This window comes from Saccostrea cucullata, unplaced genomic scaffold (assembly GCF_032062105.1).
Source record: "Saccostrea cucullata isolate Sc308-1 unplaced genomic scaffold, CSIRO_AGI_Scuc_v1 ctg99, whole genome shotgun sequence".
NCBI lineage: Eukaryota > Metazoa > Mollusca > Bivalvia > Ostreida > Ostreidae > Saccostrea > Saccostrea cuccullata.
The window spans coordinates 817,831-840,956 of NW_026939269.1; the positions used below are offsets into that span (position 1 = coordinate 817,831).

The 23,126-nt window shown below is 33.0% G+C and overlaps 1 protein-coding gene across 4 annotated transcripts in view; it reads right to left on the reverse strand.

The window, feature by feature from the left end:
- The window catches only part of LOC134252679 (liprin-beta-1-like), a 48,517-nt gene extending 26,784 nt beyond the window's left edge, over positions 1-21,733 (reverse strand). The window contains exons 1-3 of one of the 4 annotated variants that reach the window (XM_062735173.1): positions 21,606-21,733; positions 20,005-20,228; positions 11,746-11,928 (exon numbers count right to left, since the gene is read on the reverse strand). In XM_062735173.1, the coding sequence (XP_062591157.1) occupies positions 11,746-11,928; positions 20,005-20,228; positions 21,606-21,678 (480 nt within the window). In that variant the 5' untranslated portion in view covers positions 21,679-21,733. Of the gene's footprint in view, positions 1-8,254; positions 8,356-11,745; positions 11,929-14,850; positions 15,334-18,110; positions 18,326-20,004; positions 20,229-21,605 lie in introns of those variants that run through there. The other 3 variants (XM_062735175.1, XM_062735174.1, XM_062735176.1) reach the window with 3 other exon arrangements.
- Between the last annotated feature and the right edge of the window lie 1,393 nt (positions 21,734-23,126).

Consider the following 23,126-nt stretch of genomic DNA (forward strand, 5'->3'; position numbering starts at 1 on the left):
TATATATTCCACTTACACATTGATAGAGACCTGTGGTCTACCATCATATGTGATAAAGTCAATTTTCATACAAGTTTAATGAGCTTCTGATATCAAAAATAGAACATGCAAAGGATGAGAGATGGGGATTTAATCCAAGGTGGTGTGTTTATTTGTAGAGCCCATTCCTGTTTTTAGAGAATTACCATTAATAAATAGTAATCTGACATCGCTTTATCAATCATTATCTTGTTTCCGATCCATTTCTCATTCCTGCCTCATCCAATGGGTAGTTTCTAGATACACATCTAGAATTACACATTCATGTAGAATTTTTAGATGCAAAAATATGCAAATTCTCACATTTTCTGGTAAATATATTGTCAATGCTTCAAAGGGATTTATGTCTGAGCTTGAAAAGCACACCATAATTACCCGCACTTTTTTATCAGCAGCTACTTAATGTACTTGCAACATGTATACAAAATGGCTTCATTATTTCATCTTTGATAGTAGGAAAGTAAATTCACTCGTAAAAGAATCTGGTAGCTCAATATCTTTCTTTTATAAATCTAATACATAAATACACGTATCAAGTCATTGTTTCAATACAAAAAAGAAATCTTTGAAATATTTAAAAGTGCAAAAATCTTAAATTTAAAATGACATGTGTTTCCAAAAAAAAATGTTATCATATAAAATTGATCTTTCTTCTGTGGGTCTTTCTTGTTCATGTGTGGCCATTAATTAACCCTTGCAGAACAAAACAGGATCATAGATCCTTGTAACCTACAATCTGCTTCCAGTCAAAGTCAACAAGAAACATTAACAAAGCTTGAGCTGTCTCGGGCATCTTGGTTTTGGATTATTGTTACTTTGTTGTACAGATACTTGGCAAGTGTTTAATGCCCCTCACTAAAAATAACACAACAGGCTATAGTCAGAGCAGGGATCAAATAGATCATCAGGTACTGATACAGATATACCTACATGTAGATACCTTCATCATCAGCATAAATCATTTATCTCTTGCATATCTGGATGTAGGGAAAGAGAAAAGTTAATATAACCTCCAATCCATGTCATCCATCACTCAAATGAACAACTCTCAATTTGAAAGATTTCCATATTTTTCTCATTTCTCCCTTAAAAAAATCTCATTAGGGATATTGCTTGCAAACAGAAGGTTGTGGGAGGAATGTCAAATTAGACAAAGTAATTTCATCAAAGATGATCCATTTATAGAAATCTGACTTTCTCTCTAAACCTTGCTCAGGAATATCTCAGCAGTTGTATAATTCAACCATTAACAAGCATCAAACAGAATTCAATACTAGAATGTAGTTTTAGAGTGCACAAATTTTTTGTATATTTCTTTTGCAAGTCCCTACAGTTTGAAAAAGAAATACTTGAAGCTTAATTCAAAAATATGTAGCATTTACCACTTTTTTTCTAGAGAGCTGTTCAAGATTTTGCACACAAACACAGGTAATAAAATATATTAATACATCTCAGACAAATTTTCCAACTATTGACTGTCAATTTTTGGCTAGAGGCTGACATTAAACTAGAACTGTCCAATAGGGACAAATACCCCCCGCTGGGTTTTTCAGAGAAGGTGCCAATTCAAAAATACTTTATGGATCTAGAGATGTTCACAATTTACTTTAAAAAATTTGCAGTGAAATATAATTATATTAATGAATGAAACGGAGATGCAACCAAATGAAACATCAATACTAATACATTGTAATTCCATTGTAACATTTTTTTAAAAAATTTTTTCATTTAATTTTTATTTATTACTGCATTAAAAAAATATATTGCAATTATGTTTTATGTCACTCTGCAAACAGATTGTTGAAAAAAAAACATTATATAAAAAATCAAATTTATCTGATACAATGTATATCAATTTGAAATGCATTTTGAAAATAAAGAACTGGTCATCCAGTAATGAAGTGTTTTGACAGACAATAAATTACAATTAAGAGAATAAGAGAAGAGAGATCTTTAATTCTTGTGCCTTATTAAATGAAGATTTGATAACACACACACACTTGATAAGAGATATGCCTAAACAACTTCCAACACCAAACTCATTAATTTATCTTTAACTGGATGCATGTAAGTTATTCCCAAGAGACAAATGAAATTACATTATCTTCTGTGCAATGTAAAAACTGTTTTTAACACCTGATGTTTCTTTTTTTTTAAAAGTTTTTATGAGTAGTTTTAAGCTGTAATTCATACAGATATTCTAGATTCTATGTCTCAAACCTTATACATGAGCCCAAAATGAACAATATTATCTGTAAAATGCAGAAAAATGAACAAAAAGAGTTGAAAATTCCAGGTGCACAACTTCATATGGTGAATAATAATTGTACAAATTTTCAGATTAATCCTTGCAATAGTTTCTGAGAAACGATCCAAACAAAACCACAAAATAAAAATGAAAAAATACCTGTAAAATTCAAAATAATAATCCAATCAAGATGAAAAATATCAGGTGCACAACTTCATATGGTGAATAATATGTGTACAACTTTTCAGACAAATCCTTCCAATAGTTTCTGAGTAACACATGCTCAGTTTCATAAGTTAGGGCACAGCAAAGCAAGAATCCCTATACAATATTATAATACAAAGAGCATATCTATAAACCAAGACAGCATTGGACATGGATGCCAGTGCAAACTATGTCACCTCAGTTTCGCACACATGCATACAAACTAACACACACACACAAAAGGGCTTACTATATGCCCTCCAAATCCATTGCAAGGGGATATTATCAGGTATGTCATTTGCTGCATTAGCAAAACCTTATGCATTCAAATCGGACTAATTAATATTGGAAAAAACTAAATCATAAGGCTATCTCTGGGATGAATTTTATTTGTAAGAGTATTGATAACATATATTTTTTAAAGAATTCATAATTTCAACCAAGCTGCACAAGATATATTGTACTCGCAGAAACAGACTTCACTGGGTGTCTCTATACATGATGAAAACAATAAGGTCTGTTCCTAAAGCTTTCAAATTAACTTTCATTCAAGATTTCAAAAGCTGGCTTACTACTTTTGAACTTTTAAGTATTATCTATTTATGTCACACATTACAAAATAACTTGCATCTCATAAGCTATTTGCAAATTGTTCTTCATTTCAAGGCAAATAAATTGGTAAATGTTTAGAGGTAAAGCTGAAAGAGTTACCTTTCTTAAGAATATACTTACAGAAATAGTTAACCCTTCCATTCTGATTTTCACACAATGTATAAACTATACCAGTACAGGGAACTAACTCTCTCCTATATTGACACTGTAATCCTGAGGACAGTGTAAAAACAAAGTGTGATAATCTAATTGTCTCCCTTTGTCCTGCTTACTGTAAAGTTAGGGACCCGGGGCATTTTATAGTCATTCAAACACTACATTAAATAAACATGCCAGTCAGTGGTCACTATCTCATCATCAAACTTCATATTCCTGACAATGGCAATGAGGAACATATTCACTGAGAATTAATTGACAGATAATTACATGTATATATAAAGCAATTAAAAAGTATATATATAATTGCTATCTTTTAGATCACACACTTAAAAAAACTTTTAATATGTATATGTTTTAATATATATGTATTTATGAATTTTCAATCAGGTGATTTATTCCATACTACAGATGGTGCCGTGGCCGACCTTGTTCAGGCAGTGTATAATACTAATATTAAGCTACAAGATATTGTGTCTATTTGAAACTATTTAAGGAAGGGGGAATGTAGGAAATGAGGCTGGACTGAGGACATCGGCCTGGATAGCTCAGTGGTTAGAGCACCTGACCGGAAATACAGGGTCCCAGGTTTCATTCCCAGTCCAGCCGCATGTTTTCATTATTTATGTATTTATGAATTTTCAATTTTTTAATGAATACAATATATACAATTGGTGTGTTCGTTTTGCACACATTTAATGTAAGAACAACAAATAAATTAATTGATTTCTAATTTGGATTTACCTGGATTTACCTGTGAATACCTGATTTAGCTTAACGTAAAATAATACAATTTTATAAGCATTTTAGAAATTATATATATATTTATGGGAAAATATTTGTTTTATTGAATAAATAATTAATATTTGTTTCATATTATTTATTATTAAGTCCAATTTCTTAAAAAAAAGAATATGTACTTTTAAATCTTGATATAATTCTAAATGAATAAAGATATAACATATAATAAAGTATGAATAAAAATTAATTTGAAAAGATGTTATAATAAATGTCGGATCAAATACATTAACTTTGTATTTGTTCTCTTATTTTTTCACTATAGTTCAACTTTGCTAAGCCAATTTTGTCTATAGCAATTAAGTAATTATCTCACATGGTCAAATTCCCGTTTTTCACACATTTTTTAATTATCTGTAATTAAATGTGTGCAAAACGGGAACAAACCATACAATTGATAGCTTTTAGAACTGAAAATTGCTCTATAGATCACACATAAACTTTTAATATCCATGCTTTAACTTAAATTAATTAATGTTCAATAAGGTGATTTATGACAGAAACTAAAGAACTCTCTATACACTGTATGCTAAAGATATCTAATCTATTTTTTATTTTAAAGAAGTTGGAGTGCTCTGCACTTATATCCAAAATAAAATTGATTGAAAAAGATAATTGTTCTAATTTAAAATGACTTAATTTTGTACAAAATTTGAATGTAACGTCATGCTGATTGATATGTTTTTTGACATAAGTCATTGTGACGTAGGCAACCCATTTTATACGATATGAAGTAAATTTTTTATCCAAAATCAAAATACATTTTTTGCGAATATATACAACTTTGAGAATTAAATTATTTGAAATTGTCCTTAATTAATTAAAGCAAATGTTGAAAAAAGTCTTTTTTCTTTTCCAGATTTTTGAAATTTTGCTTAAAAGAAAAAATTAAACAGTAGGTCACTATCAAAGTAGGCCAGTCAGAAAACACAAAAAAATTCTTCAGGCTGAGTTTAAAAAGAATCACAGTATATGCACTTGCTGTATATCTGCTTGTTCCAAGATAGATAACTCCATGTTTTTACCCTCAAGAGTGCTACAAAATATTGTAAATGAAATCTGCTTATCGTTTCCACACACACCACGTTTCTTCCTACCATGTTTTTATTACATATTACAAAACTGTCCAGTGTAATTTTTGATGACTGAAATTTTAACTTCTACACTGACATCTACTTTAAAATATTATTTATGTTATGTTTCACTATTGAATATTGATGCCTCTCAATAACTTGACAATAAGACTAAACTTCAGTGACTCTTACTTCTATATCTCAAATACCATGGATATGATGAAGTGCATTGAAGTTTCAATCACCTTTTAGCAAAAAAAAAAGAAATTTCTATACACATTCTGTTAATAACAAATACTGATTACTCATTTGTTTTTGTTTGTTTGCTGTTTAATGCCCCTCTCAAGAATTTTTCACTCATTTCATCACTTCCCAGTGGAAAGCTCCAAATTTTGTCTTATACTATGCACTTATAGCCATTGAGCAGTTATAGGGATCTTTTTTGTGCCAACACCTACACTGACACGGGGCTCATCCAAAAGACCAGTCTCCACGTCCTATAGTGGGATTCGAACCCTCAATTTTTTTTTTTTTCAGTGTGAAGATAATTCAAAAGATTCTTTTGATTGTTATTCTAAATACATTTCCAGGTATTAGTATTTGTTAATCAGTAAAGTGTAATAACTTGCAAGTCTTACTTTCATCTTTAAGGATACATACAACAAACAAATTTTGTTATCTCCCACACAGAAGAGTTACTTTGCTATTTTTTTCAATATTTCTTTCAATGGAAGCTTAATTTATAAATTTTGATTATGTAATATGTTAATTAAATACACTCTTGAAAATATTCCAAGAAATTTTACAGTAAGAAAACTCAATACATCTCTAAAACTTTTTAAAAAATGTATTGAGCTGTCAAGTTGCATTTTTCGCACTATTTACCAAATTATGTGGCTTGGCCAAACATTATGCTGTTAAACTAAACAATTTACACTTATTAAGTGAGAGAGACAAACATTTCAGCATAGATCTTTGAATTCTGAGAGAAAAAAGTTTGTTTGTGTTATTTATCCGTAAGACCAAAGATACTCAAGTTTTTTCTTCAACTTGTTATCGTTTTAAAGTTTCTGTTTAGATTTATTAATTAAAATCAAACTTCTAACAATATACTGCAATTATCACTGAAAAATATTTCCATTATATATTGCACTATGGTTTTTACTCACAGTACCCAGTCTAGTGAAGCAGATGATGCGTGAAAAATCAGACAATGTTTAACATTCCAATTTACATCAAAGATCTCAAAACAGCAGATTGAAGTCTGAGGAAGAGTATGGGACTGAACTCTTGGGAACAGTTCAAATTCATATTTTGATAAAACAACTCAGTGCTTATACTTCATGGCGTGAGTGCAGATTGGCTGTGTTGATGATTAAAGGTATGGTAACAGAAATTAATGAAATTCCATAGACTTAGGGAGGAATTGCAAAATTCTCATTAATAGAATGTTATTGTGTGGCTTAAGAAATAACTATAACTTTGCATTTAATTTTATATTTAAGTTTATAGATAATAATATGAAAAAGTAAATTTTAGGCTATCTAAATTTAATTCCCTGGTTCTCAGGTCTATTTTCTCCAAAACAGATGCGGGAGGGCGGCATTTCATTTTTCATTTTATTGGCAATAAAGTAGATGTCAGAGGGAGGTATTTTTTTTAATTTTTATTTCCGAATTTTCTTTAACATAAAGATATTTTTTTAAAAACAGATATACTTTCCATTTCTGGTCAAAATTTCTGCTTTACTGCTTAACTGCTTAACAGCGTGTAAACATCGTAGGTAATGTCCTCGAATGTATTTTCAAATGAAGTAGCCAAAATCTCATTGTAAATGGCTAAATAAAAGTAATATTTGAATACTAAACTACGAAACAAATGAGGTAGGAATTTTTTTCCTGATGATTGGTCTCCACAATACCAACTTTTTATTTATCAAAAATTCAATAAAATCGGCAATGCAGATACCTCAAAACAGATGCGCGCGGGCCTGAGAACCAAGATTTCAATTTTATATGGCCTTATATTTAAATGATTTTTTTCAGAAAACAGTTGAATATGGGTAGGTTTATGACATGATTTTGAAGACTTGTGAGTAATATTAAAATGTGCAACTAAAAGACAAATTTGTTTTCTTGTCTTAGGACACCCCTTACTACAAGTAAAATTCATTACATGTTCAAGTATCCTCAAGTCAGTGTTGCAAATAACAATGTCAGTAAAAACAACTGAAAAGATTTTACATACATCAAATCTTTCTGGGGGTGGGGAGCTGTGGTATTGTTTAACTAATAACATAAACACAAAAAAAAACAATATTTCAATAATACCACTTTGAAGTTAATACTGCTGATGTTGCCATTAAGCATTCAAGAATTCTCATTATATTTCAAACATTTAAACCACAATGCTATGTCTCTGCAATGACAAAGAATAAAAAAATCTGTGTCATAACTGTCAATGCAGACATGATTGTTATGAATGATCCAGATATGTGGGCTTATTTATAATCTTAAGTAGAGAAGAATATAAGTATTGTAAATTTATCATTTGATTATTCACATTCTATATGTACAACACAATGTATAAATAATTAAAGGCTGATGGGTTGTCCTGGGATATGAATCACATATCCCACAAAAAAAGTGTTAACTGATTAAACAAAATGAATGTTTACAGAATTTCTCACATCTAAACTAAAGGTAGTCAGGTAGTAATAAAATCCACTTAATACAGAGCATTTGTTTGGATTACTTTTAAACATGATCATGGTCTGCAGACAATATACTATTTTAGAAATAAACCAATTTTATATCAACAATGTCCCATGTGTACATTTAGTGAGTAATAATGCCTTGAGTAATATATTATAGTCAGTTTGTGATGTTACTGTTAGTAAAGTAAGATGTGTGACACCTTTATTTATTAAATTGTTTCTAAATGTGTCATTCATATATTTTGGGGGACACAACAATAAAGATTTGTAAAAGCTTAAACTATGAAAATGTTAGCAAAAATATATTGGAACACTTCGAACTTTGAGGTAAACATCAGAGACACTGCCCCATTTCATTCTCAGTGTAAAACAAGTAAGCCTAAAACTTATTTAGAAATTAAAACTCACCGTGAAATTTACACCAACAACCCCTGTTTTGTTAAATATCCTTCCCACTTTGTTTCTTTTTTGTCTGAATATGGTTCCTTGTGAAGGGCAAGGTCATTCTCATTTTCAACGCATTAGATAAGTTGTACCTAGTTGAGTCGGAACTTTGCGAAAAGGTGTAAAAACTTCCACAGAATAATCCGGCACTCAGTATTGCATTATTTGTGAACATATATAGGCCTATCCAATAATGCATTTTAGCTCACCTTTATAGAAAGCATTTTCTACAGTTAAAGGCATACATGCCAACTTTTGAAAATTTTCTTGGGGGAGATTGCGCGCAACAACATTTTTAAAAGTATATAATTCGCGGCGTTTTGTCAGAGAGAAATAACTTTTTGTAATGTTTTTTCTACATTATCAATCTACTACCTTAATTATATCATATATTATTACTACTTCAAAAAGTGTTTTCTCCTCTATCAACTTAAAGAAAAACACAAATACAAATCATTTAAAATTAAAAAAAAAGAGACAATTTTATTCAAAATCATTTAATATATTAAGATAAATATACCCTCTGTCTTGAAGAATGTGATACACAGAGTTAACATATTAGTACATAAAATAAGGATGTTAAACTTTACAAATAAGCTGAACTGTTCATTGTGTGTTGGTAAATTACAAAGTTTATAAGGCTACTGTTATACAAAATATTGTTAAATAATTTTTTTCTTAATCAGAGGGAATATTAAGTCACTTTAACTTTTCAATCAGTCTGCAAAAGGCATGGTCTTTTCCTTTCTATTTTATTTTGATCACTCTGGGAAAGTCCTAATGGTTTTCACTTGCAGGCACATTTTTTCCATGTTGGATTTTGGCAGTGTATTTTCCATAAAATAGATTATAATTTAATGAGGAATGCAGTATTCCAAAACTTGAACCCTTTTATAAATGGTTTATACTTATATTGTCAAAGTTTGCTGCAAAGTGTGAACTCTAACAAGTTTGTCAGTTTGTATCCAGTGTCGTGTGTATTTCTAAAATTTCCACATCTGGCATAATTATCTCGGTTAAAATACACTGTTAATGAGGTTCAGGAGCAATAAAAACCTCTGTAATGACTGGTAGCACAGTTGACACCTTGTTGATTACCTGTTATCAGCGGCAATAAACAGATATCATACCGATAAACATTGGGCGCACTTGTTTCAGACAGCCGGGCGATGACCCGGTTCACTTTTATCACATGGCATATTGACCCGGTAAGTGTCGCTGAAACGAGTGAAAAATAAGCCGGATTGGCTGGTATTGGTGCTGTTGCTGTAAAAAAAAAAATATCAAAATTATCTGAACGCACGAGAACAACGATTTAGTGGATATATTTCGTTTTAATATTTACTAGTTCCATTCAATGTACAATTTGTAAATTTGGAGCATACATAGGGTCTCGTTACACACAGAACTGAAAAGCAGCTTTAAAATTGAAAAAAAAAATTTTGTCGTGCAAATGTAAACAAATATGTTGTAAAAGTCTCTTATTATCTCAGTAGTGTTTATTTATTGACACAGAAACTACGACAAATGATAAAAAACGAATGTTTCACCATCAAGAACATTTCTACCTCCGTTTTCCGCCATATTGCTTTTCATTTGGCCGCTCGAAATTTTTGATTATTATCCGGGCTACTTTCTGACCGCCCGGCGGCTTAAATATATTTGAAACAAGTGACTTGCCCGGTTCCGGAATATTAACCGGCTTGACCCGGCTTATGAAACAAGTGCGCCTTTTGAAACAGTCATGTTTTCTGTACACGGAAATACTGTATTATTCAAAGCGAATCGGTAAAAATTCCGGATTTTCGAGATATCGGTAGAAATGGGAGAAAAAAAATTAATCGGTAGACAAGCGGTAGACAGGGCTAAAAATCGGTAGACTCCCGAAAAAATCGGGAAAGTTGGCATGTATGTAAAGGTTGGTGGGACTCTATATATATCCCACAGGCACCATTGCTTTTTTCAGTGTTTAACAGTTTAAAATAAATTGTCTACAAACGGGATATAAAGCCCATCATCAACACTCTGTACTCCAGGGCCTATTCGAGTTATTGTCTTTATTTTATTTTTTTCAGTTTCAAAGTTTATTATTTAGCTTGCATCTGAGTCTTAAAGCCTGAATGGGCGTGTATATAAATGGAGAAAGTGAGAGGGGGTGCGGGGGGAGAGGGGGGGGGGGGTTAAAGCTGCTTAATTTTTAAAAAGTGATTTTTTTTTCAACTGCCACCCCTGACCGAGCATGGATATAACAGGACAGATTCGCGAATATTATAGACCAAAGAGAGCTGCAGTCTCAATATTTCTCGCGGTGTAGGGAAGACTGTAGACATTCTTGGAGGTCACTTTCAAGGAATGTACCCTACATGCAGGGACCTGTATCTCCTTACACTAGCCAATACAACATAGATAATAAATGTTAGAAAAAAAAGCCATGTCTTGGACTAACAAAGAATCGCCCAGTTTATCATAATGAGTTCAAATGTTTTTATACATAATATGGGGAAAAGAACATAGCCTGAATCACTAATGAATATATAATACAATGTACACTGTTGACCATTGTTGATCTAATCGCCAAATTTTAGAGTGTGGTTTATTGTAAGAAATGAATTGAGTACTTGCAATGAATACTCTCTAGAGTCGACATACCAGTATATGAATACTCGGCTAATCCACTATAAAGTGGCGGAAGTCATGTTTAGAGGCTGAGAGCTTTAACTGAAGAATTCCACGAATCAGATTTTAATTTCAAAAAAAATCAAAATAAGAATTAAGGGTAAACCAAATATGTTTCTCCTAAACTCTCACATAGTACTGAAGGAAAGACACACCGCAACCCCCCCCCCCCCCACCCCCCTCGAATGCATGTATTTACATGAATATATACATGTATTTATAACAAAGACAGCATATCCCTGAGCCCTGAAGAATATTTCTTTTTCATCTTAGCCTATTGATACTTGACATGTGTGTACCATTTTATGATAAATCCCAAAACAACTTTCGATTCGAAATAATTTGATTTTACAAATATGATAGCTCCAAACTATGGATAGGGTCATGAAATTGACTATCGCATCACCGCACCATCGAGGTTTAGGTCGATAGTGCGATAAAGATGAGGCGATGACGATGAAGCGACAATGCGATAGCGAAGGTGCGATAGCACGATGAAGCGATAGCATTGACAAGATGGTGCGATGACGATGATGCGTTGGTGTAATGACGATGAAGCGATATTCACTGTCGCTTCATCGTGCTATCGTACCATCTTTATCGCATTGTCGCGCCATCGTAGCATCGCGCCCTATCTCCATCGTCATCGCTTCATCGTTATCGCGCCATCGCATTATCGCACTTTTTTTTTCGATAAGAAATATATTGTCACATTTATACACGATACATGCCTATACAAGACTGCTTGATTGAAATGATGATAAACAGTTTTGACTTACTGATTTCAACATTTCCTCTGCCGCCTGGAGCCGGAGGCGGCGCTCGTTGTTGCAGTACTCGAGTTCCCGGATTTTCTCGCCCTGGGCCTCCACCTGGTCAGACAGCACGGACACCTGTAGGGTCAGGCTCTGTTTGTCCCTCTCCAGCCGCTGAATGGCGCACCCACTGTCCCTAACAGTGTCCTGTAACGACACAGAACGCACCCCCAACATTAGTGGGCTCAAAAGAATTACAATCAATTCCTCCCCGATTAAACTATTCTTTATAGAACTAGGTAAATATTGACTGATTTATCCAAGGTATGGAATGAAGCCATCGTGTGAATACACGGATAAAACAAACAAACATTGGATGCGTAATTCTTATTCAGTATCTATCTGATATCCCAGGAGGTAATTTTAGGTCAAATGGTGCAAATCATTTTTAAACTTGTAATTAAATGACCTTCATTGAAATTACAAGTATGACAGGGTACCGTAAAGTTGTATCCTCCGCGGAATACAAATTGCTTCCTTACAAGTAATACTGAAACTTTGTAAAATCCGGAGATAATTTGATCGTCCCCACGTTTTATTAAGGATGTTTTTTGAACATTAAATCATGGATAAGAAAATTGCTGTTGAAGTAATGCAATAAAATCCCTTTTAATGATACAGTAAGACCGCCTGTTGGTGTTTTGTTTTAAGAATCAATAATCATACGATATTTGATTAACCTTTGAGATAATTTGCAATTTATAGTATTTTTTAGGGTAAAATATTGCATTCAAAGAAAAATCAGCCTTTCTGTAATATTGTGGAATAAGGAGTCCCACTCATGCACATATGAGGACAAACCAACCATGCATTAGAGTAATTTCATTAGGTTTGATTTGATACCCACTCCTCTGCATTACATAATTACAAATTGATCAATCGTCAGTATGAAGTGTGTTTCTTTTTCATTCTATCATCTGCATGAATTTTTTTTGTTTAATGTTGCACAAATCCTACAGCTTTGAAAATATATGAATGTATAATGTAATAATTCTTATATTTTAGCGACTTTTCTTTATGACAATGTACCGATTTTTTTTTCTACAAAATAGACTGTAACTAACAATCGGACAATATGCAGTGCAAAAGGCGAAATATCCAGAGCCTCGTTAAACTAAACCTCGTCATTGAACACGGTGCTGTTTTCACTCTTCCCACAAGAAGCAATGCAGTCTGGGAAACCCGAAATAAGTGTCATCAAAAAGTGTAATAGGAAATGTACAACGGCATTTTGTCATAAAGAAATTATGAAAGTACCATTAAATTTTATTTAGTGGTATGAGAGGAGTTGCGGATAAGAGATTGGTACCCTCTAATATTACAGAAAGAATGACAGTGCATGTCCATGTTTTGCTACGGGATACCCAAAATATGTGTCCGGTCAAAGAGTAAAATAGGAGGCCAAGATGGCACTATGTAACAAAGAATCTGTGAAAATCTGATTAAAGTTCATTCAGTGGTATAAGAGGAGTTGCGGATAAGATATGGGTACCAAAAAGCATAACAGAAGGACGGAAGGACGTACGGACAAACGTACAAACGGACGTACATACCGATCACTATATACCCTCCCATTTTTCAAGCGAATTTTACAACTAGAAATGTTCTCAAAGACTGTGAGCGGAGCATCGTCGCAAACAACGGCCAAAATGTACGATCCTCTTCCAGGAGAGAGCTATATGCGGACTCCGGATCGTGGCTTGAGACGATGTAAGTGGAGTGTATATATTGTAACAGAAAGTGAGAAACTTACATTTTGTAATTTGTCAGCTTAAACATATACTGATAATATACTAAGTATATCAAGATTATATATTCATGGGAACATCTTATTGATATTATCGGGATTATCTTTAGAGAGACAAAATTGGAAATAGGGTTTGGAGGGTGTACCTTTTATCAGAAAAATATCAAAACTAACACCCTTGATGCTGCTCTTTATATGAATTGGTTGATCGGGGCTTATAGACATTATGGCAGATGTTGCAGTTCATTACGCTATTGTATAGATAAAGAGGAGCTACAGGTTCTCTTAGGTTGTTGTAAAAATCCTTCATCTTCTTTTCACTGACCGAAAAAATGGCGATCAATTTCAAATCAGTTCATTTTACACATAGATTACTGTTTGATAATCACACTTTTATCTATGCTTACCAAGATAAGAACGATTTATTAAAAGACAAACTAAGATGGGAAACTTGTGAGAAAGACGTAAAACACGTAAAATGTCAAAAAGAAGATTTATGATTTTCGTTCAGCCCAGAAACTCCTAGAAGTGATTTTTTATTCGAAAATTTATATAAATAAAATTAATAAACAGAAGATTTCTTAACAGCAAAAACAAATTATGGAGTAATCATACCCTATCGTTTGTTTTTCTTTACACTGTTTTAATTCACTGCTTGTAAAAGAATATTAACATGCATTTGATCATTGCAAAATGCAACTGATGATCGTACAAATGCATTTAAAGGTAGTGTAAAAAATTACAAGACATTAGTATGGAACCTTAACGTTCTATTTTGATTTTACAGAGGAGATCATCCCACACAACTGATTTTTACAACAGATAAAGGGTCTGCAACGAAACATGATTTTAAAAACAAAGTACATGTAATTGCGACTGCAAAGGATGACATTGACTCAACAGACTGGTTTGAATAATACAGTATTAAATTAACTTCACGTTATGGACAGCATTATCACTATTGTTCAAACTAACATCTCCACATTAAAAACTTTATAGATAGACCGACTTAGTGAGGAAAATTTCGTGCAGTATGGCATTTCTTCATCTTATAAACAAGTCCTTACATTTAGACATAGCAACCGTGGTGCCGCCTTTATGAATTAAGAAGTGGAATACATGTAGGGCTTACATGTATTTAACGTTAAAGTGTGCAAAAATTACATGTCCTATTTTTAAAAAAAGAAATCTAAATATGCTACACGATTCATCTCTCTACAAAAAATCTCTACTCTTTGGGTACATTTTGTACCAAATTAAGCGGATAATTACGCACATTACTCTTAATAAGAGCCTTATAGACATTGTTCAGCTAAATTTACCTCCGACCTCCATCTAAATTCCATTGAGCTATGGGGTTCAAGGTCACTGTCCTCAGAAAACAAAGATTCCTGTAAGATTTGATTCCTCGCTCTTCTCTCCCATTCATACACGTGTTCTGCTATACAGCAGAATATCGTAATATTGACAACATCTTCTCGTATACCCAAACTCTGCATTCCTCACAATTTATTATCTAATCTTTTAGCCTTTCAAATGTTCACTTTTAATAAAACGCCATGGAAACTAATTTTCATTTTTTACAAGGATCAGTGCAGTTAATACAGCTCGGCGCAGCAAGTGCCGATTCTCCACTATTACGGATGCTCATCTGTCAGAAATCACAAGGATACAAAGCATAGGTGAGCACTACACAAAGATCCCCGCCAGGCTTTATCATTAATTAACTATACCCTCTGTTTAGCTTCTGTTCCTCCAGGTACAACACATAAAGTACAAGGTTATCTCAATTCTCTTGGAGGGACGAACACGAGAAACAAATATCGCCAAAAAGCCAGTGTTCTTTCACAAAATCAGGTATCTTTTAAACTTAGAATTTCACACAAATCAAACGGAAAGCTGTACAAGGAAGCAAAGTCGGTCAAACATACGTGAAACATTGATAAAATTCAACTGCTATGAATCAAGAAACTTGGAATTGGAACCACTAGTCTTGACAAGATTAACTTATCAAGATTTGCAGATTTATCGCTTAAAATCCTCAAGAAAATCTCAACTTCTTATTCCCTGAAGTTAAAATTTGCATTTAACATTTCTATGGTGTTCAAATGCCTCTAGCTATTTTGTTAAGATTTATTTGTGGAAACAGCATATAAAACACCAAAGAACATATGGCTAAATTCCTTGCATCATGCAGGTATATCTAGAACTATAAACAGTGTTTGTTCATATTCTTGTAATCCTGTGATTTGAACACAAAATATCTTCAAAGAATAATAGTTAAAAAACATTTATTTCTGTGCATATATGACGTTTTCTTACCTAGTACATGGGTATTTACTAAATGGTACAGGGCTTCAACGCGTACTGCTGATAGTGGTTAGTAGGAAATTTAATATATTAAAGGAATGAGAAAGAATGTGTAGATTTGGGATCTGATTTCAATCACACTAAATTGCGCCTTATTTGTTTTTGTTTTTTTTTTCAGATAAGCTGAAACCATGAAATTGAGGAAAAAAAATAACGTTTCACGCACATTTGTAACAAATATCACATTGTAAAAACACGTGCAACTTAACCACGAAGGGAATCCATTATAGGTTATATAAAGGTCATATACAAAGTTCAAAATCTTTTGATTTCTCTCCAGCAGTTTCAAGCTCAAATACATTAAAAGAAAGCAGTGATATAACATTATATAGAATAAAAATATACATGTCACCTCCACCCTTCCTCTAAAACAGCTAAACCTTAATATATCTAACTCAACGCATGGGATCGAGTGGCTGCCAGTCTTTCCATTCAATCGCTGGAAATCTTGATGTAAAGCTTCGATGTTCGAGAATCCGAGATAACGAGGTTAAAAAGAAAAAAAAATGTTTTTAAGTAAATCCGACTTATCCATGATATTCGAGATATCGGCGTTCGAGATACCGATGTCCAAATGTTATTATATTAAAAGTAATTTTGTTATATTTCTAAACATCCCCTATACCTCAATATACTAATTCTTGGTTGATTTCGGTGTGCAAATATTTAATTCCCTGGATACTTTTATTTTTTAGTAATATGAAGTATTTTGCTTCTCTAAAAATCTGTGATTGAATGGACAATTGGCAGCCACTGTCTATGAACAAAAGCATTAGTAAGCATACGTCCTTCACCAACCCCATATATTAAAAATTGTCCCAAATGGTGAAATTTATTAAACTCATGGAAAGCTTTTAATAGTAATATCGTGTGAATAGTTTAGCATGATTTAATTTACTAAAAGAACATGTGTTTGTGAAACACTGATGCCCTCCGTATGGCAACTTATGGTGAGGGTTGAATTTTCTCAAATGCATGTCAAAAGGTAAAAATTTTGGTACCCAAAGGAAGGTCTTGTCACAAGAAATACACCTGTGAAATATGTCAGAAAGCCCTAGTTCAAACTGTTCAAAAGTTATGACAAATGTTGAAGTTTTTTAAAAGTGGATCAAACTCTTAGGTCAAGGTAAAAAAAATTATATCTACTGAAAGGTCTTGTCACAAACTCACAAAGAATGCACAAGTGAAGTATTAAAAAGCCCTAGCATCAACTGATCAAAAGTTAAGGTTAAAGTGTGATAATTTATGGTAAAAGTAGGTCAACTCCAAGGTCAAGAGGTCAAATTTGGTAGTTCCTAAAAAAGGTCTTGTCACTAGGAATACTACTCCAGCATGCTAGAGGTTCACGGCGAGATACTTTTGACTTGGCGCCGCGTATATAAGGAGCGAAGGGACGTTAACCGAGGCTCTTACTTGTAGGAGTATAGGAATACATCTCTGAATATGAAAGCCATAGCCCCACCCACTCAAAAGTTATGAGCAAGGTTAACATTTTTGCGGACAAACAGATAAACAGACAGACAAACGAACGGACACGGCAAGAACTGTACATGTATATCCCCGAATCTTCGATTACAAGGGCATAAAAATAGAGCTTCCTGGACTACACAAGAATTTTGACATTAGGCCTCTTTTATGCTTGTAAGAAAACTACTAATATCCCATTCTATCGTGTCAAATTTTATACTACATAATAAAGTTTCGAGTTCTCCAGTAGAACTTAAAATCCACATTTTTTATAGGAATATTGTAAAACACGGTAGTTTAAATTAAGCAAGCAATTCTTTACTAGGGTTTGAAAATTTATTAGGTATCTATGTTTTCATAAATACTGGCATTTGTTAAATTGCTGCATCATTGTAACTTACCGCCGCAAAAATATTTCTCTGCAATATTCAAATGAATGTATTGTATGAAAAAAATATTAATTTATCAATACGAATGACGAATAAACTATGAAATGTGCAGAAATACTGTAGGTTTTAAAATTACGAAAGCATTTAGAACACGAACATTTAAAGTACATGTGTATATGATTTCATCGTTTTATCACAATGGGCGAAGAGCAACAAGAAAAACCAGAAAGTGTTTAAGAGAGATTGGCTATTATATTTATGGAAAACCTGTTCTACAGGTATTCGAATAAACACCCGTTTTATCATTTCACGCGTCGCAATAAACTAGGTAACGTTTGGAAATATACGTCACTCACCCGTCTCACGCGTCGCCTAGGTAACGTTTGGAAATATACATCTCTTAGATACTTGTCATAATCCATTGCTTCCATGTTACTGCCTTTGTATATCCTCAGAATAAGCCTTACATTGAAATATTATTCATTCGAAAGTCGAAAAAAGTCTATGGGCATCCAAGACGTTTGTCCAAGCTTCTCAACAGCTATTTAGGCCAGGGTCATTAGGGATACCAGCAAACGTGTCAAATCAATCTATTCCAGCATTTCGGGAAACTTACCTTACGTCAGGAGGGGCACAGAAATATACTTTCCCCGACATTTGATTATCGGTAAGTAAACAATGGAAGCAGGTCTAATTCATCAAATAAGACCTCATGAAATTTTCCGCCATGTGGCCCATATCATTAAATCAACCATACGCAAACTACGCCATTCAACAGTTCAAAGCCATTGTGCAAGTTATTTCAAATGTGTAATATTATATTAATTACTAGTCATTGCAGTGGGTTGTTTTCCACGTGCTGTCGTGTGTACGTATAAAAAGTAACATCAAAGCTATTGCATTTGAGAAGAAAACGATGTGATGTATATATATATTGTACCAAAAGGAGACGAAAAGTGGAGAAATCAAAGTGAAAATATCCGGAAGACGTTTTAATTACAAAGTAAGCTCTGACATTTAAGCCTCATACTCGACCGACTGCAGATTTGGCAAGTTTACCTGTGTTAATGCGAACACCACGAGCAGCAAGAGGATATGAAATGGATTTTATACGTAAATATTCATTCATAGAAAGAAATAAGTATTGCAACAGATAAGATACAGCATTTTACGATCAGGATTAACAGGGAAAAGTGCCAATGATGTCTGAAAATTGTTCCATTCATGATGTTGAGGGAATAAGTACTACAGTAATTCAAGTTTAAAAAAAAAAACGATAATGCGCTTTTAAAATTGGAAACAAAATCCAATCCTTAAAGAATGGGGTTAAATTTAAAATCATGAAATCATGAAGCTATATGACGCTATCTTTTGAAGTTTGGCTTTGAGGTTTGTAGAACAATTTTAAAATGACCCCGTTTTCAACAGTACTAGTATTGAATATACCGTATTACCTTCTCATGAGTACATGGCCTTACAATTCAATAAACAATACATATGAATTATTCAACTTTTCTAATGTCAACTTCCCCTACTGAAGTCATTTATGGAATGCCTAAAATGTCTTTGAATGATATTTCTACTCTTTTCAATTACATTTATCTCTCAATTGATTTGACACGCAATTAAGAGCAAACTCCAATGTACGAAGAATTTCTATAACGAGGTAAGCTATTGACAAACAAGTTGATGAAACAAGAACATCAACGATCTTGTTTAAAGTCATTATTATGCAAGTACTGTGTTATTTTCAATGACCTTGTCAGAAAATTAATACAATATATCATTAAATCAATAGCTAACTGATGTTTTCCATTCTAATTCTAAATTGTTAGACCATTATTTATACACTGAATTTTCTACGGATTTCCTTTTTAGTTTTCCCGATCATGACGGGCAAGGAGCACACAGCGGTTGTGACTGGTCGACAGGGGTGTTTACACCTCCATGGCACCCGATCCCACCTTTGATGGTTTTAGAGGTCCTTGTTTTTGCTCTCCTCTGGAATTGTATTTTGTCTTAGGTTTCTGAGCTTGAATGCTCTTTGTTATCTCCATATTCTTTCCCTAAAGTTTTGTTGGACTCTGCTTTATGTTCTGAAGCTGATTCTATTTATCAAATAACACGACGAAAGACGCAAGGATTTCTACATACATGTACTTCGATCAGAACTTGTATCAAAGATTCAAAAACTTAGTTTATTGTTGATTAAAAATCATAACATAAAATTACTTTCCCCAAACATCTAACCTTTGAACTTCGATAATCTTCAATGGGAGTGTGCAGCCAATTTATTATTCCCGTGATGACGTCACAAGGGATCGTCTGCTTTAGACCCTCTTTATCGTCACATTTCTGTAGAGCAGAATGGAGGTCCGTTACCAAACTGACGACTTTTGGAACAACAGACGGTAAACTGCGAGACCTTACATGGCCGATCTCGCGATTTCCGCTGTAGCTGTGTATCCGTGTAGCTGAAAAATTCCAAAAGAGTAGAAAAAACATTCTTTTTACAAAAAAAAATGAAGACAAATGTTTAAAAACTGTCAACAACTACAACAAGAACTCTTCATCGCTCGACAAAAGAATAAAAGGGCAAAAAAATTATTTAACCGCTAAACATTTACTGGCTGCAATGATTTCACAATATTATTGTGGTTAATATTGCCTATTACTTGTACTATAAACAGATGTTTTTATTGAAGTATGATTTTTCGATGAAGCCATTTTTTGGTTCCAACAACCATGCAAGTAGTTATGCATTGCGAACACGTGTATGAAATTTATAATGGCATTTTTAACATCTATAAAAAATAATAAAACATTTCTTCCAGAGAACTCTGCAAAAGAAATTTGAAAGTTTGATATCCTAGCATTTCAGTAAATGGTATAAACATGTTTTTGCTACTTGTGGAAGTTTTTTTCTTCCATTTATGTTTGCTTCGTTTGAATAAAGGAAATGGGTGTACAAGGAGTGTAGAATGACTATTGATTTAAAAGTTTAAAAATATGTATAATTTTTAATTTGTATATTAAGTACTAGTATATAGATGGATGTTTTCATTATCAAAGTATATGAAGTTATGAGGGGGTAAAAAAAGGAGGGTCTTCTGTAAGAAAAATTTCATTGCAAAAGCTCCTTGAGATATCGCCCGGTTTTAAAATTTTTATACACAGAGAGAATGTATGAACTTTTGACTTTGACCTTTTGACGACAATATCAAAATGGGTAAGAGAACTATATATATATGCAAAAGATCCAAAGGCTTTCAAAAGATAGTGGAAAGAAAGTGTTAAAACAGACAGAAATTTTGAATATGACCTTGGTTTTGAAAGTTTTATATACAGAGAGAATAGGGATCTTCCTGAGACCATAAGGAGTTATTGTGTAAAATCATTTCTCAAAATGGGTATTCCATAGGAATCTGTGGTATAGATTTTTACTGCAAAAGATCCAAAGGCTTTTTGAGATAGTGGAAACGAAAGTGTTAAAACAGACAGAAATTTTGAATTTATGACCTTGACTTGTGACCTTTTGACCTCAAAATCAATAGGGATCTTCCTGAGACCATAAGGAGTTATTGTGTAAAATTTCATTGCAAAAATTAAAAGCTTCTCGAGATATCGTGTGGAAACGAAAGTGTTACAGACAGACAGAACTACAGTAGGACGGACGGACAAACCGAAATTAATATCCCCCACTTTCAGCTGGAGACAAAAAATGTTTTTAAAAGTTTTCGTGCAACATATTGGTCGCACCACATGCATTTTGCTCGCCTTGTTCGCCCATCTTCATTTAAAGTACATTTTCATGCAAGATCCAGCATCTCATATAAAATATGTAGCTTTACCATTGAGAACATGGTCGAGTTGTGACAAAGCTTCTGACAATATATCACTGGCCTCTTTGTTGTTAGTAGCCATGGTCACTCAACCTGACCTACAAAATTCCAAGAAAAAAAGTATGTAGAGAGAGTGAACATAGAAAAGATGATGTTAGATACATTGATTGCAGTGAATAAATCATTGATATATAATAGCAACATAAAAAGCAACCTTAGCTATATTACACGTTCGAGGGGTGTAGGATGTTCAGGAATCACATAGAAGCAAACACAATTTGATAACTAAATAAGCATGAACATAAGAAAGATATACACTGTAATTTCTTTAATGTTTACGATGCTAATTACAACTTTTTCAAACAAATATTTGGAAGTTCTTAAAACTTAGAATACATTTAATAAAAACGTTTTTTTTCTAAAATCAAGTATTAAACAGCATCTATATTTTAAGAAGTATGTAAATCAATGAAGATGGGTTTCAATGTATTATAGTTTCATTATGTGACAAATATGATTTAAAGTAAACATTGCAGCAATGTTCAGTCTTACATGTATAAAAGGTACAAAATATTGTATTGGAAAGATGCGTAAATTCTAGTGTCACATCATGCAACTTTTAATATCTCCCTTTTCTCCTGAAAGCAGTTCTCCCCCGATTTTTTAATCCTCAAAATGTCACAGAATGTTTAATCTATATATTCTCCATAATGCGTGCTTCTAAGAGAATTACATACATTAGCGGTAATAAAATCAGCAGGCCCCCTGTTGTAATATAAGGGTACTGGTGTAATTTGATTTCAATAAATAAAATTTTATATTAGTCGTTAAAATTTGTTAGATAGCTATTGTCCTCTACAAAAATGTCAGTAGTCATAAAGTACTAAATTTTCTATTTTGATGAAAATTTGTGGGAAGACACTAAATTATATTTTCTATTTTAACAGGGAAAAAGTAAAAGAGTAGTTCAAGTTCTTTTATCAAAAAAAATATGTAAATGTAAAATACAAAAGTACTTATACTCACGTTGTAGAACTTAGGACATATTCCGTGAAAGAAATAATAAATCGACCTAGAAAACGGTGTAATCAGAAAAAAATTCGACTTTGATAAAAAAAAATATTTTATTCGTAGATAGATGATTACTCTGCAAAAGGGGGCCAACGATGGGGTAATACAAATCTTTGGCAGGATAAGAAAAAAGATAAGTACATATACACCAGTCAAAGGCGTTTTGTTGTGGAAACCATTATTCTAAACGAGGGGGTATTAGGGGGTATAATGTAACTACGCACTGAAATGAACTTCACCCTGCTTCAGACAATGATCACTAAACAGTTGCTGGATCTTAAGGCGCCTCTTTTTTTCCTAAATTTGATATTGAACCAGATCACCCTGTGTTTATATAATCCGTGTATCGGCTGCTTCACCTTTAGGACACTTCAATGAGATACTCGCGGATGCTGCTCCCCATGGGGGCTTTTAATTATCAGCATCATCATATTTTAACAGGTTAGCGCTTCTTTAAAT